Raw genomic sequence first — 16897 nt, forward strand, 5'->3', positions numbered from 1 at the left:
CTGTCGCATTATCTTGAATTGACATTTTCTAAATTAAATCAATAAGAGATAGTGCACTATGAGACTAGTTCCTTGTCGCATTATTTTAAATTGACATTTTCTAAATTAAATCATAAGGGGTGGTGCACTGTGGGACTGGTTCCCTGTCGCATTATCTTGAATTGACATTTTCTAAATTAAATCAATAAAGGGGTGGTGCATTATGGGACTAGTTCCCTGTCGCGTTATCTTGAATTGACATTTTAAAAATAAATATAATTTAATCAAATCAAACTTATTTTAGAAAGAACTACGTAGCCTTGATTTCTCTATTGCAGCTAGAGATACGTAGGAGCAATTATTTCTTTTCTCTGTCAGGCACACGAAAATAAAAAAGAATTATTTTCTCTCTCTTTATTTTGTTTAATGATGTGATGGTAAGATTAAATGTTTTGAATAAATATCCACATAACTGATTTAGGTACCGTTTTTTACGACGGGCGGTATGAGGTGCCTAACACCTTCCTCATCCGTAACCGACTTCCGAACTAAATTTCTATTTTGAGTGAACCAACTATATTTTCAAAAATCGGTTTTTCATGTTTTCCCTCTAAAAAACATCGATGGCGACTCCATTGCATTTAATTGCATGTTTCTCATCGCATCCATAAAAAGGGGTAGCGACAACCTTACATCAAGACAAATATTTTCAATCAGCATAATCGATTAAGTATTATGTGTAATCGATTATCAAGAATTACAGTAGCTAACCAATATGATGATGATGGTGTGTTAATCGATTAAGAGACTGTATAATTGATTAAGATGTAATATAAAACTAACTTTTAACAGCTCGTTAATTAATTAAATGGATAATTAATCGATTAATAACAGTATCAATATGTTCAGTATAAATGCTGAAATTCTGGACCATGTGACATAACATTCATATTTTCATATCTTGCATATCCAGAAGATTTTTTCGCATATATTGTCATATAGATTGCATTATAAAAGTTTAAAGAACAAGGGCATGTCGAATAGGGCTTAGAATTTGAAGTTGTAGCATGCATCTCTAGGGCTTTTCATGCATAACATTCATTCTTGTTTTTCTTAATAAATTGTAAAGTGAAAGTTAGAAAAATCTGTTTTTCTGAAAATTGTGAAATCTGTTTTGTGAAAACTTTTGCATAATTTTCTCATATAGAATAGGTTCTTGTGAGTATTCTGCTTAGAGTTTTAGAGCTGAGTTTACATTGTTATATTCGAGCATTAAGTACTCAAGAAAACTCAAAATCTGTATTGATTGAGCAAAGTGATCTCTTGGTAGGTAACTTCACTTCAAGAAGAGATCTTGTTATTCTTCACGAAGACTAGGAGGTCTTGGTGCAAGCGATACCTGGCTAAGGCCTAATCATGAAAAGATAGGTGATCTTAGTAGGCGAGATAGAGAGGTCAAACCGAGGTTGTGAAGCTTGTAGTGTCCAAGAAAGTAACATCTTAGTTTGTCGTATATTAGAAGTTTGTGTGTATCAAACATTTTTCAATAGTGAAGAAGAAAAATCTCCCGAGATCAGAAGGGAAGGCCTGGGTGTAATTTGCAGTGGACCGCAAACGAACCATGATAAAAATTTTCTCTTGCACAATTTTCTTACCCAATCTCATTTCCTTGTGCTTATTATATTCTTCTTATTTGATTGACTTTGTTATATATGTTATAACATATATAAACATCATTTTGTTATCTCTGAAATCAATTAAGTGTATAAGGATTGATAATCGGTGACTTGCGTAGCAAGAAACCATTAAAATCAAGTTTTTGCAAGAACACAAGATAATCGATTATCCACATGAATAATTGATTAAGTCCAACACTGGTTAATTGATTAAGACCAAGCTTAATCGATTAAGTGTAGTAACTTTTGTTTTGCGCAAAGTATAGGAAAAGTGGAATAAGTGATTCGCGACATTTATTCAACCCTCTTCTAGTGTATTCTGACCTGCTGATACCTAACAGTTTAGCTCATTTGAGTCATGAGATCAATGCATAAGTATTAAAAGAGTTAATCTATGCTCATTTGTGTGTGATTCTACCACCCCGAGAGTTGTATTTTATCCATATCTTATTTAGACATTCTGAATATTAGTCGCTAAAACCTTTGTTGAGATTGAATGTAACATAAGCTTGATGTATGTCCACTGATTCATCTATTAATTCATGAATTTTTTATTATCTTTGAGTTCTTGTATTTGCTTAACGTTTGCTTTAAGTTTGTTCATCTTATTGCATGATTATTGAATAAATTATTTAGTCTCTTACTTGCATTATTATGAACTTGCAAACTCAAGAAGTAATATATTTGTTAGATATAGACTTGTATTACTTGTCATCTCATGTATTCTACTTTGTTAGTATCTAGACATATAACTAATATTGTAATTTTTTAACTCTCAAACTAGATGGCACAAGCTACTAGACATAGAGATATGTTTGACGGTTCATATAACTTAATTTTGTTAATCTAAACTAGTAGACATAGAGGTAGATTAATAAAGTATTAGTATAGACCAAGACATTGGCGGCTAATACAATTGAGGTGTTGTATTTAGCTCAATCTTGCATGCATGAACTACTAGACATAGAGACATGTTATGCAACTCATATATCTTAATCTTATGAGTAAAGTTGCTAGACATAGATCTTTGTTGCATAAGTTGCTAAATTGACTAAGTCACTAGCTTTTAGTAAATTGGAGGTCATTGTGTGGAATAATCATTATTGAATGAATTTACTTTAAGAATTAGATGTGTATGGATAATAAGTATGAAGTTCAATCACAACTATCCTCATCATTATATTACAATCTTGATTATTTGTATCACCAATCAAACAATTCTTTGAATAATAACTTAATATAATAATTCTTAGTTGAAAAACTAGTATCAAGTAAGTTATTGTGGATTCGACAACCCCTTACTCTTTATTTTTTGTGGCACAGTTTTGATAATTTCAATATCAATTTGTCGATTAGGAGTGAATCCCTACATATAGTAGTAGAGTTACCAAGCATGGTCTATCACTTGGTTGGGTCATGTATGATGTGTTTTTTGTCCCTATAGTAATCAAATATTGGATGAGGTTACATTGCATTTATTATAATTGTGGAAAATGTAGTTAATGTGATCGATGTGGGAGATTTCTGAAACTGCAATATTGTGACTATAATTGCCGTTGTGGAATTGCAATTTAAATCCCAATTTAAATCCCTTACCATGTTTTCATTATGACAAATTGAAGGTTATCAAAGATGAAAGAAAAGCTCTTGTAAAGTTGAAGATATAGACAGTTGATAAGCTCTAACACTGACTGGATTTTATTGCTGTGATAACATGATCTAAATTTGAACTTGGACATTAGTAAGTACAAGCTATTTTGAGTACACACCAATGATAATCTGAAAACCACATTTGTAGTTTCCAGATCTATTTGTTGATTTTAATTCAGCTATGACAAAATTTACAAACATAAAAAACAATAACAAAAGGATCACTTAAAAACAAAGTGGTTAAAAAAAACATGCTTACGCTCTCCAAAGTTGAGAGACTATATATCCAATTCATCATTTGAAACCAATCTTTGCACTAGAAGATGATGAATGAAGTAGTGAAGACACAGAGAAACTTGTGTTGTTGCTTTTTGCATTCAAGTTTTGCATAATTGGCAATGATGAAGTTGTTGCTAGAACTCCAGAAGTGCTTTTATTTTCACTAGCAGGAGACCCTTTTAGAAGCACATCAAATTTTGCATATTCCTCCCTCTCATGCCTTATTTCCTTGAGCATTGCAACAATATCTCTCATTGTTGGTCTTTCATCTGGTGATGGATTTACACATAGTAAGGCTATTCCCAATGCTTGCATCATTTCCTCTATTTCTGTTTCTGGTCTAGAGAGTAAGCTAGGATCAAGTACTTCAAGCCCTCTTTTTTGTCTCACCCAATCAACAACATGTACACCATCTGGTATTGTTGGATCAATTGGTTGCTTACCTGTCAAGACTTCTAACAGAACTATTCCATAGCTATAGACATCACTTTTCTCTGTAATCTTCATCATATAGCCATATTCTGAAACAAATTCAAAGTCGGCTTCAATATTGCTAATAAAGTTATCTTGAATGTATCAAAATACGTAATATTTGATTGAGAATAAACCCAGCAATGTGCAAAGAACTACATGATGCATTATTAAACAAATCATTAAGTGTAGTTTGGTGACATTGATTTTCCTTCCAACTATGATATTGATTTTATTTGATTAGACACTAGTGACCCTTGTAACTAGTTACCTACTTAGACCACAAAAGTTGTAATACAATCAAATTGGTAAGAAAGACAAACTAACCTGGGGCAATATATCCATAGGAACCAGCTACTGTATTGGAAGACCGACCGAAATCACCATCATCAACAAGCTTAGCCAAGCCGAAGTCAGCAATATAAGGCTCAAATTCAAGGCCAATGAGGATGTTATTGGCTTTAATATCTCTGTGGACTATTGGAGGGACACAATCATGATGCAGATATGCAAGGCCTTCTGCAGCGCCTAACAAGATTCGGTACCTAAGTTCCCATTCCAGGGAATTTCCAGTCCTCTCATGGAGTAGGCTGCTTAAACTTCCATTAGCCATATAATCAAAGAAAAGCAGTCTTGTTTTTTTGTTCCAGCAACAACCTAAGAATCTTACAATGTTCTTATGACGGATTGAACCAAGGGTCTTCACCTCGGTCGAGAATGAGTCTCGTACTCGACTTTTTTCTTCCTTAAATGCCTCCCCTGCCTCAGTTGTTATTGGCCACAGTTTCTTCACAGCAATAACTTCACCATTATCCATTTCAGCGCGATAAACAACACCTGAGCATCCCTTCCCAATCACATTTATATCAACCAAGCACCTCAGGATTTGATCTACTGAAAAATTTAGCTTCTGGAATGGTATGAATTGCCATGGCCACGAGTCTCCTCCTAATTCAGAATCATCATCTCTAATGCCTCTTCTTGCTTTTACCACAGCAGTTATTCCCATAACTACCATTATAACTGTTAAGGTTATGAGCAATCCAATCGTTAGCTTAAGCATTCGCGATTTCCTCACACCACTTCCATTCAATGCCATACCTTTCTTGCCAGAACCATATACAAAACATGAGTCCTGACCTGAAGTGCAAAGCCCTTGATTTCCAGTGAGGTCTTTTAATGGTAACTGCCTGAAAAGCTTGTTATCCGGCAGAAAGCCAGCGAACTTATTGTATGAAACATTAAGGGAAACAAGATTATCTAGCAGTCCAAGAGGTTGCAAATCTCCCTCTAACTGATTGTGTGATAGGTCAAGTATTGAAAGCTTGTTCAGAGCCGATATCTGAGGTGGGATTGGGCCGCCGAGTGAATTTCTACTAAGATTAAGAGCAATTTCTAGACTCTCAATAAGGCCTAGCTCAGCCGGTATGGTTCCAGTTAAGTGATTGCTACTAAGATCAAGAAGTTGGAGATTTGAGCATAGGCTTAGTGATGCTGGAATCGGTCCAGAAAACAAGTTATTGCCTAGGATCAACTTACTTAGTGAAACAAGATGGCCCATACTTGAAGCTATTGAACCAGAGAACTTGTTAGAAGATGCATCCAGTACTTGAAGTGCAGACAGTAATGACAAAGAGTTAGGTAATGGACCCTCTAAATTGTTACTGTTGAAATCTATCATTTGAAGTTCTGTGCAGCTTCCAATCTCATCAGGCACCGGCCCTGAGAGGCGGTTAGCAGAGAGATCTAAGAAATTCAAGCTCTTGAGGTTGCCTATTGTTTTAGGAATGCTACCAGTAATCCTATTGTTTCCAAGCCTCAACCTTATAAGAGAAGCACAACTACCTATTTCTGATGGTATAGAACCTGATATATCATTGGAAATCAGAAGCATCTTTGTGAGATTTTGGAGCAGAAATAGGCCACCAGGAATGCTACCAGTGAGTGCATTGTGAGACAAGTCTAGTGCTTGTAGTTTACTACAGTTTCCCAATGTGGAAGGAATGCTACCTTCAAGCTGGTTCTGCCAAGCAAAAAACACTAAGAGATTTGACAACTTCCCAAGCTCTGGTGGAATCAAGCCTGAGATCTGGTTTGTGTCAACTTGCAACTGTTGGAGATTCTTAGCATTTGAAAAAGTTGAAGGTATTGAACCAGAAACATTATTATCACTAATCATAAACTCCTCAAGTTCTAAAAGACCCCCTAAAGACAAAGGTATAGTCCCAGATAGAGAATTCAAGGAGAGATCAAATTTTCTCAAGCTTGTACAGTTACCAATCTCTTCTGGTATAGCCCCAACAAGACTATTCTGCCACAAAAACAACTGTTCCAGCTTTTTAAGCTTACCAAGCTCTGATGGAATAGAACCTGAGAGGCTATTCTCATAGAGGAACAAGTCAACAAGTTCAGAACAGTTACCTAAATCTGGTAGAATTTCACCTGATAACATAGTAGTATAGATAGACAAAGTCTGAAGCTTGTTAAGTCTACCCAATGAAGCTGGCAAAGAACCTGATATTCTTGTATCAGCCAGACCCAACACAGTTAAATTTCTACATTCTCCAAGCTCTTCAGGAATTTTACCATCTATATCTTTGTTTCCACCAGCTCTAAGAACTTCAAGTTGTGACAACTTTCCTAGCTCATATGGAATATTACCACCTAGTTGATTATCAAAAAGGAGAAGATTTTTAAGGCCAATGCAGTTGCTTATCTCAACTGGTATTTTTCCTGTGAGTTGGTTTGAGTTTAAAGACAAGTTCACAAGGTTGTTGAGCTTTCCAATACTTGAAGGAATAGACCCAACAAGGTTGTTGGAGCTAAGGTCTAAAACAGTGAGTGAAGAACAATCACCAATGTCAAAAGGGATTGTTCCTGTAAGGTTGACATCAGAAAAAACAAGTTTTTTCAGAAATGGAAATGAAGATAAATTTGATGGTATTGGAAGCTGAAGAGGCATAGATTCTATGTTGATCTCATTGACAAAGCCCAGTGAGGAACATGTTATGCATGTCCATTTGCATGGATTGGTGTCATGAATGTTCCAGTTAGAGAAAGAAGGAGGGGGTGGTGATACTGAACTATGAAGCCATGTGAAGAGAATAGAGGCTTCATGGTTAGAAGATAAAACAAGGCCATAGAGAAGAGTTGTGTAGAGGAAAATGATACAAAGAATTGAAGAAGAGGAAAAGGAAAAGGAGTAGAAGGATTGCCTCGAGTTGAGCATTGAAACAATGAAACATTTGCCTCAAATTCCAAACTTTTTCTTCTTTGGTTTTGAGTAGTTCTTGGGTTTTGCACTCTCAACCTTCCCTCTACTTGTGTGTGTGAATGTGTTTAAGTGCTTTCTTGCATTGAACTCAAACTCATAGTAACACTTCTTGTTTTCCTTAGTATAACTCTATATTAGTCTAAAGAAAAAGTGAAAATATCAGAGATAGTACAAAGAGAGAATAAACTATAATAAAATTCAGTGCCTAGAGATTAGAAATGCTGCAACAGAAGCAGAATAGCACCACCTCACCACTCTTAAGATGCTTCTTTGTGTCTAAGCAAAAGGATTAGAATAATGAAGGGCGTGACAGATGGTGTTTCACTGCAATGCATATATAACTCATTTAAGGTATTTGTTTATTGTTGTGTTCTCACTTCTTAGTACTCTGTCAGGTAGTGGTGTTTGTTATATTGTTATGAGTATTGTCATATGTGATTTAAGGGTATGGTTGTGAGTTAGGTTTAAAAGAAGAATGAATAGTAAGGGAATCCATTTTGGAAGTGTATTTTATTACTATCAAATATTCTCTTTATTTCATTTCAAAACTTAACTCGCAAACCGGTCATTAGTGTGGACACCTTTGAGATTTATAGCACAAACAGAATGAGAAGTTTTATATTTTATTATCAGCTATTCATAATAGATGAATTAATGATATGCTGATAGTCAATGAAAACTTTTATTTGTACAATATACCGAAATTGTTTTCTTATATTTGATGAGTCGTTTTCAACTCAATTAGGATTAATCATAGTCAGCAGCAAGTTACAAATTATGAAGATTACAAGAGAGAAAAATCCGGCATATAGATATATTTATAATAGTAGTTAAAATTTATTAGTAGAAATTGAACTCACAACATTTGAGCTGAAGCAAATTTATTTTGCTAGGTGAGTCAATTATCTCTGATCTTCCAAGACACCGTTGTAGAAAGTCAGTTTATATTATTTGGAATTCTTTTCAGGAACATGAAGGAAATTAACATTATAGTTTGTACAAAAAGGAAATACACTAAAAGGTCCAGTATTAGTTATTTTTTCCTTTTACATTACTTTTGTTCTTCTTTGTTGAAACTTGAGGGTTTGGTGAGAATCTAAATTTCCTTAATCAATAGTAGTCTTAGATTATATTGGGTAGATATCTAAAAAGATACTGTAACACTCAAGTCAATATTTATAATTGTACATTTTAGAGAAAAAAGGTAGAGTTAGAATATATATATCTTCCTTGGTGACTCTATTATTTATATTGTGGGATGGAGGTCTGTCATCATTACAAATGTCGTGGACTTGTCATTTCTCAACCTATCACACTAACAATGTTGTAGATTTTGACTATCTTTGGGTGAAGTGGCATTGCCTTTAGCATGATGGGGGATGTAGGTAGCAAGTGTTGACTTAACCATATCCTGTTGTTACAGCCTTTTCCCCAGCTAGGTCAGCATTCACGACATGATTGATAGTCATATAAATTAGATATTGCCTAAGTGGTAATTGGCTTCATTTGTATTCGTAGTGGTTGATCAATGTTGACCAGCCCTAACATTAGGATGGAATAGTGCCTCCAGTTTGGTGGTATGGTTGTAGATGGACATACCATTAGATTCAACTCTTCGTTCTCAGTAGCTAATCTGAGTCCAAACAAACCATTGTGATGACTTGTTTTCTGAATGGTGGTGGCAACCGAGTAGATCATAAGTACATTCAGTCTTGATCCGCTCTTGTAGTTGTCAAGTGTTCCATGTGAGAACTTTTTGGAATATCCAACCAATTCTGTTGATGTGAGTGTTGTTTTTTCACATCTTCATGAATTTGGCTACTACATGTAGGTGGTCACCATTATTGCTAGTGTTTGACACATGGTTGGTCTGGGAGCGATAACAGAGCCTCGATTTTTGTGTAGATGGTGCATGCATGTGTTTTTTGTTGCTCAATCAATGTTGTTGCTTCAGTCTTTGTGCTCACCCTAAATTTTGTTATTTTTTTCTTTTTAGCAATTGATTTTAACTTCTATTTACTTCTTAGAGAATTTAAATAAAAAAAAGAATAATTGTATTGACATAATTTTTAATCTTTCCAATCTTACCCCTACTACTTGTTATATCAATTTACTTATTTATATATAAATTCTCAAACAAATTTTGTACATTATTATCTCTTTTGTGTACTACAAAGGGTATTTGCTCACTTTATGGATAAGGAATTGATCTATTTTGGGTGTATGACTACTCCTCCCAACAGATGTTTCTTCCAAAAATCAAATCATTGACTTTTTAGTCAGTCTAAATATAGATCTAGTAGAGTCTTATACCATTAGACCAACACTTTATTAATACATTATCATCTCTTTAATATTTGTATTTATATTTCTAGCTTATGTTATCTCTAAGTATTACTCATAATAAATTTTATATTGCAAAATCTTAGGCTATATAACTTTTAGTTATGAAAGTATTATTAACTTATAGTATTAAATTTATATATGACTTATTTTATTCTCACTAAGAATGTATTTTCATTATACCAATACTATCTTTCTAAAATCAAAACTATTATCACCAATAATAATAATAAGTTATATATTATAATTTTTAAAAATTTAATGTACACAACTACATATGTGTAACTTTTATTTATATCACTATTAATATACATAGAAGTTGAAATTTTGTAAGCAGGAAAAGAAATACTGTGCTCCTGAATTCTGTTAGTTTGAATACGTGTGTAAGGCTCCTATGCCACAATTAGCCTTTAGGTATTGAGTTGTATTGTTGTGTAGGTAAATATTAATATATTAGTATTTGTTATAGGGAAATTCAAACTTTTAATTTTCTTCATTATATTTCTTAAATCCATCACTCTAACCATTATATCTTTTATAACTTTTTTTTGTTTATCATTTTACATTTTCTGTGGGTAAGACTCGAATTCTAAATCGCCTCACTCCCTGTATTGAGTTGTATGACATAATAGAAACAACATAATGTGCACAAAAGATGATGGTGAATTGCCCAGTTTGCAAAGCTTGCATTATTCAGATAACCATGCCCACTGGCACTAAGCACGGTCAGTTGTATAAGCATTTATCACTATACTAATAAATTATCCAAATATCAAATGATTTTGCCATATGCTTGTGCAGAAAATACACGTGACAGTGAAGTGTCACAAGTGTCGGTTTATTTTTTTCTTTTATTCTTATTTGCATTTGCAGCATATACAGTAAATATCACTTGGGTATTCATCGATATCAGATATTAGGCGCAGATTATTGATGGATCCAATGGGACTTTTGCATTTCTTATCTATAAATGAGCTTGAATGTGCATGAAATTCATCACTGTTAATATTTAATAGTTTTTCTAATGATGCTACTGATGGATTAAACCGATCAAAGTTAAACAAGTAAAAACATACATTTGTTTATTATTATCAGACAGTAAAAAGTTACATTTACTAAGTGGTCTGATTGTAAAGTTGTTTCATTTATTTTTATTGTTATTAGTAAAGTTGTTTTATATTCTGAAGATTTGATAGTTCCTTTACACTTGTACAATTACATATTACTTGTATAAATGGTTGTTTTAATATATAGTTTTCTCTGTTTTTCACTTCGAGTATCCGTTTGGGCTCGTATAAATTATTTTCCAACTTACGTTTATTTTCCGTAAGTGATCGTATGTTCACTCAAGTTACAAAATAATTATTATAGTTAAAATAATTACAATTACGATTGAATAAACATAAGTTTAAAGTTAAAATCGGTGTACATAAAAAATTGGTTTTGTTGGGAAATTCAGAACCAATTTTCCTACTCTGTGTGACGCAAAATGGGCAATTATGGAAGTAGCGAACGTATAAAAAAATAGAGAAGAGTAGAAGAATAATCAATGTTATTAATATCATACCGTTCATCAAATCAGTTAGGGTACTGGTACAATGATATAGCGGTTCAACAAGTGGTTTACTAATTAAACTGCATACCGACGAAATTAAATATACATATATAATATATTAACATTAATGTTGAAAAATCAATAAAAAACCAATATTTTTTATTTTCATTAAAAAAATAATTTTAAATAAAAACTAACCCGTATGACCGGTATGACCGATATGGTTCAATTGAAAACCGACCGGTATGACCTGTACGGTTCAATTGAAAACCGGCCGTTATGACCGATTTTAGCCAGTTTTGACCAGTATGATTGCATGACCGGTATAATTATTGTACCGCGCCGGTATTGGTACTGATTCACCGGTTTACTGGTTCAACCGACCACTATGAAACAGTTTTAACAACACTGAGAATAACACCAAGAATTTTTAACGTGGAAAAACCTCCTCAATGTGAGAAGGAAACAACCACGAGATCTAGTCCATAAAATATCTCCACTATAGAAAGTATGATTACAATATTTGACTCTCTTACAAAGAGGATAACATTCAATCTCACCCAAAAAGGATGAAAATACAAACTCTCTCTAGTATTTCACTAGGAATACAAATCTCACACTATGTGGATATAAACTCTCTCACTTTCTCTCTATGTTATTATTTCTCACTTGCTTGTTGTATCTCTTACTCACATGTCCCCTATATATAGTGAAGGGGAGGAAGACTCTATCATAAAGACATAGTGGATGATTAATTGTTGTCATACTTTTCAAGACACTTTGAAAAGTACTACTCCAACTTTCTAAGTTAGACATCATAATTTTCAAGAGTCAGGGAATAATTCTAAGACTTTGGAATAGTCATCATTGAATGTACTCAATAGTTCATCTACCAAGATTCATCGGTCTTGCTTCCACATCAATTAGGAAAGGATTCCCAACAAATCTCCCACTTCATGAATTAATTGATGGGTATCACCAGTCATGCACCTCTGTAATAATCAGATAGCTTCTTGAGTGAAACTGTCTTGGTCATCATGTTGGACCAATTGTCATCTGTATGAATTTTCTCTAGCTACAACTCACCATCCTCGAAAGCATTTCATATCATATGATAACAATAATCAATGTGCTTTGTCCGAGAATGAAACGTAGGATTCTTAGCTAGGTGAATTGCACATTGATTATCATAATGCAAAATATATCTATCTTGAGCATGACCCAACTCATGCAAGATGTTTTTTATATATTTTATCTCCTTGTCAGCTTCAGATGCTGCAATATATTTTGTTTCAGTTGTTGATAATGTAACACATCTTTGTAACTTGGATTGCCAAAATACAGCCCCCTGCAAAAGTAGTTAGATAAGCTGATGTAGATTTTCTGGAATCTACATCTCCAGCCATGTCAGCATCCGTGTATCCAACTAACATAAGATCTTCATTACCAAAGCATAAACATCTTTTGGTAGTTCCCCTCAGATATCTCAATATCCACTTTACTGCATTTCAATGCTCTTTGTCGGGATTGGACAAGAACCGACTCACAACTCCAACTGTGTGGGTAATATCTGGTCTTGTACAAATCATAGCATACATTAGGCTTCCTACCATAGAGGAATAAGGCATTATGCTCATTTCTTTTCTTTCTTCATCACTAGTTGGACATTGCATTGTTGTTAACTTGAAATGTCCAGCAAGTGGAACAGTGACAGGCTTGCCTTATCCATGCTGAATCTCTTGAAAACTTTCTCAATGTACTTCTCTTATGATAGCCATAACAACTTCTTGGAACGATCTCTGATTATACTTATTCCAAGGATCTGCTTTGCAGGACCCAAGTCTTTCATAGCAAAAGACTTGCTTAAAGCATTCTTAAACCAACAATCTTGGTCTTGTCATGCCCAATGATTAACATATCATCAACATATAAACAATCTTTATACATTTTAATGAATACACAATGATCACCAGTTGTCTTCCTTGAAACTGTATTTGGTCATGAAGGATTCAAACTTCTTGTAGCACTATCTCGGGGCTTGTTTCAAAACATATAAACTCTTATTCAAACGACACACTAAGTGATCCTTGCCTAGTTCTTCATAACCTTCTGGTTGCTCTATATAGATTTCTTCTTTGATGTCTCCATGTAAGAAAGTTGTTATGACATCAAGTTGTTCAACCTCTATGTCTAGGCTAGCTGCTAGACCCAATGCTACTCTTATGGAGGAATACTTCTGCACCGGTGAGAATATCTCATCAAAATCAACTCATTTTTTCTGATTGCATCATTTCACAACAATCCGAGCTTTGTACCTTGGTCTCGATCTTCCTTCTTCAACTTTAAGCTTATAAACCCATTTGTTTTTCAAGATTTTTCTTCCTTTGGGCAACTCCACCAGATCATAAGTGTGGTTCTCATGTAACGAGTTCATCTCATCTTCCATGGCTTTAGTCCACTCTTATTTATCATATGTCTGCATAGCTTCAGAGAAGTCTTGAGGTTCACCATTATCTGTGAGTGTGATATAATCTTCTTCATGATACTTTGAAGAAGGTATTATGCCTCTTCTAGAGCGCCTCAGTTCAATTTGCATCTGATGTTCTATTGGCTCGATTTCTTGATGCATTTGTGTGTCTACAACCACTTCATCATGATCTGACTCTTCATTAATCTGGTCAAGTTCCGTGTGAGCATGATCTGCCTATTGGTCTATTTTTTTGGATCTATCTGATGATCAGGATCTGTCTGTTGAGGAATCTCCCCCCTGAATCAATGCAAAATTTGGACTTGCACTGACTTTTCTTCTAAACATCTTTGATCGTCTGATCCTCAAAGAATACAACATCTATACTTCTCACAACTTTCTTGTTTATCGTATCTCATAGTCTGTACCCAAATTCATCTTTTGAAACCCAAGGTAAATGCAGTTCTTGGTCTTAGCATCCATCTTCTTTCTCTCATCTTTTGGAATGTGACTGAAGGCTCTGCATCCGAATACTCTCAGGTGGTTGAAGGATGCCTTCTTCTTGTACCATACTTCTTCTGGAATTTCTTCGTCCAGGGGTCTTTAAGGTGTCTGATTTATGAGGTCTACTGCAGTCTTCACCACTTCACCCCAGAAAGACTTGGGGAGATTGGCAAATTGCAACATGCATCTGATCTTCTTCTCAAGTGTGCGGTTCATCCTCTCAGCTACTCCATTCAACTGAGGAATATTTGGTGGTGTTTTCTCCAGTATGATACCCTAAGCCTTGCAATAGGCTTCAAATGGATCACGATACTCGCCACCGTTGTCTGCTTTCAGACACTTCAACTTCTTCCTAGTCTCACGTTCTACTAGTGCATGAAACTCTTTAAATGCTTATATTACTTGATCTTGTGAAGAAGATCTGGCTCCTGACCTTGGCAAGGTTTTGATGAAGACACCAACATCAAATAAAAGAAGAAAAGGAAGAATAATTATGAAGACAATAAAGACAAACCTTCAACACATTAGAATCTAAGTCTTTAGATACTTCTATCCTTATACTCTAAACTATACACTTAGTAGTAATGTTCAAAAGTATTTTAAAAGAAAATTGATAAACACAAGTATAAATGAAAACAATTTTCAAAATACTGTGTAACCGTTTACTAGATCTAAGTAACAGGTTACTGTGACTAAGTAACAGGTTACCAGAACTAAGTAACATGTTACATGAGTGAGAAATGAGTTATCCAACAAAAAATGACCAGGGTAATCCATTACACCATGTGGGTAACCGATTACACAACATGATAAATAATTACCCACTTGGACAGAGCAGTTGGATAATCGATTACACCTTTTGAGTAATCAATTACTGCCTATGAAAATCAATTACGCAGTTGGACAGACTTGTTCGATAATCGATTACATCGATTACATAATCGATTAGTGAGAGTTGTTACACCAGTTTTCAGATTCAAACCACACAGCTTTCAATCCAAACGAAATGGTTTCATTCCAAACAAATCCTAACTTTTCGTAGAGTTATTGTAGTTGATTGGAAAGTCTATATAAATGCATTGAAACTCATTTCATACACACACAATCAATAAACAACTCATATATAATTCATTCATTCAAATCTATAGTTTTCTGAAATACTTGTTCTACACTTGGTGCAACTTGTTCATAACTTTCAGAACTTGTTTTGAAAAGTTGCCTTAAGTGTTATTGCAAGTTATTCAAACCTTCTGAGCATTAATAATAAAGTATAGAAAGAATTATTAGATTGAAAGAGTTTATAACTTCAAAATCTTGTAAAGAATCCATTGTCATAGTTAAATGTTTTCTTTATTCAAAGTATTGAATTACTTTCTTTCACAAGGGTGTGATAAGAAAGGGGATAGTGTCACTTGAAAAGGGTGCTTTCCAAAGAGTGATATAGGTATTAGAGAGTGAGTAAGGTACAAGGAAATCTCGGGTTGAAATATTGTAATTGCTACTCTTAATATCTAGTGAAGAAATCTCTTGTGCTGCAATAGTACTGGATGTAGTCTTTAGTGGACAAGAAGGTGAACCAATATAAAATCTTTGTGTACTCTCTTCTCCTTTATATCCTTACATTTACTTGATTATTTCTGCATATCTTTTTCCGCTGCTATTAAATGTTGAATTGTGTAGAAAAATCAGTCATAGTTTTAAACAACTAATTCACCCCCCTCTTAGTTGCCATCTCAGTCTTACAATTGGCACCGGAGCTTTTTTTTGAGTAAATTATTCTCAAAATTGATCATGTTCCTAAGATGGCCGCAAGATCATTTCTAGGATAAGGTTGAAACATCGATCACCCTCCAAGCTTTGTTGGAGAATGTTATGACTTCTGGAATATCAAAATGAGAATCTTCATAGAGTCTCAAGATCTAGACATTTGGAATGCAATTGAGGAAGGACCATATGAACCCTTCACAGTTATCAACAGTGTAAGCCGAAATCCTCATGGAATGATGAAGACAAGAAGAAAGTGCAATATGATCTAAAAGCAAAAAAATATCATCACTTCTACACTTGATATTGATGAATTCCTTATAGTATCAAACTGTAAATCTGCTAAAGAAATATAGGATACTCTAGAGACTACACACAAAGGAATCGATGAGGTAAAAAGGTCGAGAATACATACTCTTTCCTAGGAATACGAAATGTTTCATATGAAGCCTGGAGAGAAAATACTTGATTTTCAAAAGAGATTTACTCACCTTACAAATCATCTTATTGCACTTGGAAAAACTTTATCAAATAGTAACTTGAACTTAAAATTTCTAAGATCATTCACTAGAACATGGCAACCAAAAATTACAGTCATTTCTGAAAATAAAAGTTTATAAAAAATGTCCATGGCTGCTTTGCTTGGAAAATTGCAGGAACATGAATTGAAACTCAGTCAGCTTGAACAACATGAAGAACAAGAAAAGAAGAAGAATAATATCTCTCTTAAAGCAAAGGTGGATAGATATGATTCATCAAGAGATGAATCTGAAAATGAAGAGATGGAAGATATGAGTTTGTTCATAAAGAAGTTCAGCAAGTTCCTTAAAAGAAACAGAGACACTAAAACTGGACAAATGAATAAATTTACCAAGAACAATGACGCTTCTACTTCAAACCAAAACTTCACATGTTTTGAATGTGGTAATCTTGGT

The 16897-nt window shown here is 34.1% G+C and overlaps 1 protein-coding gene across 1 annotated transcript in view; it reads right to left on the reverse strand.

Annotated features, from left to right (window-relative positions):
- The window catches only part of LOC109336471 (receptor-like protein kinase 2), a 10590-nt gene extending 2930 nt beyond the window's left edge, over positions 1 to 7660 (reverse strand). Inside the window, exons 1-2 of the mRNA XM_019573087.1 lie at positions 4383 to 7660; positions 3405 to 4105 (exon numbers count right to left, since the gene is read on the reverse strand). Of these exons, the coding sequence (XP_019428632.1) occupies positions 3600 to 4105; positions 4383 to 7284 (3408 nt within the window). The 5' untranslated portion in view covers positions 7285 to 7660 and the 3' untranslated portion in view covers positions 3405 to 3599. The remainder of the gene's footprint in view (positions 1 to 3404; positions 4106 to 4382) is intronic.

Source organism: Lupinus angustifolius, chromosome LG02 (assembly GCF_001865875.1).
Source record: "Lupinus angustifolius cultivar Tanjil chromosome LG02, LupAngTanjil_v1.0, whole genome shotgun sequence".
Lineage (NCBI taxonomy): Eukaryota > Viridiplantae > Streptophyta > Magnoliopsida > Fabales > Fabaceae > Lupinus > Lupinus angustifolius.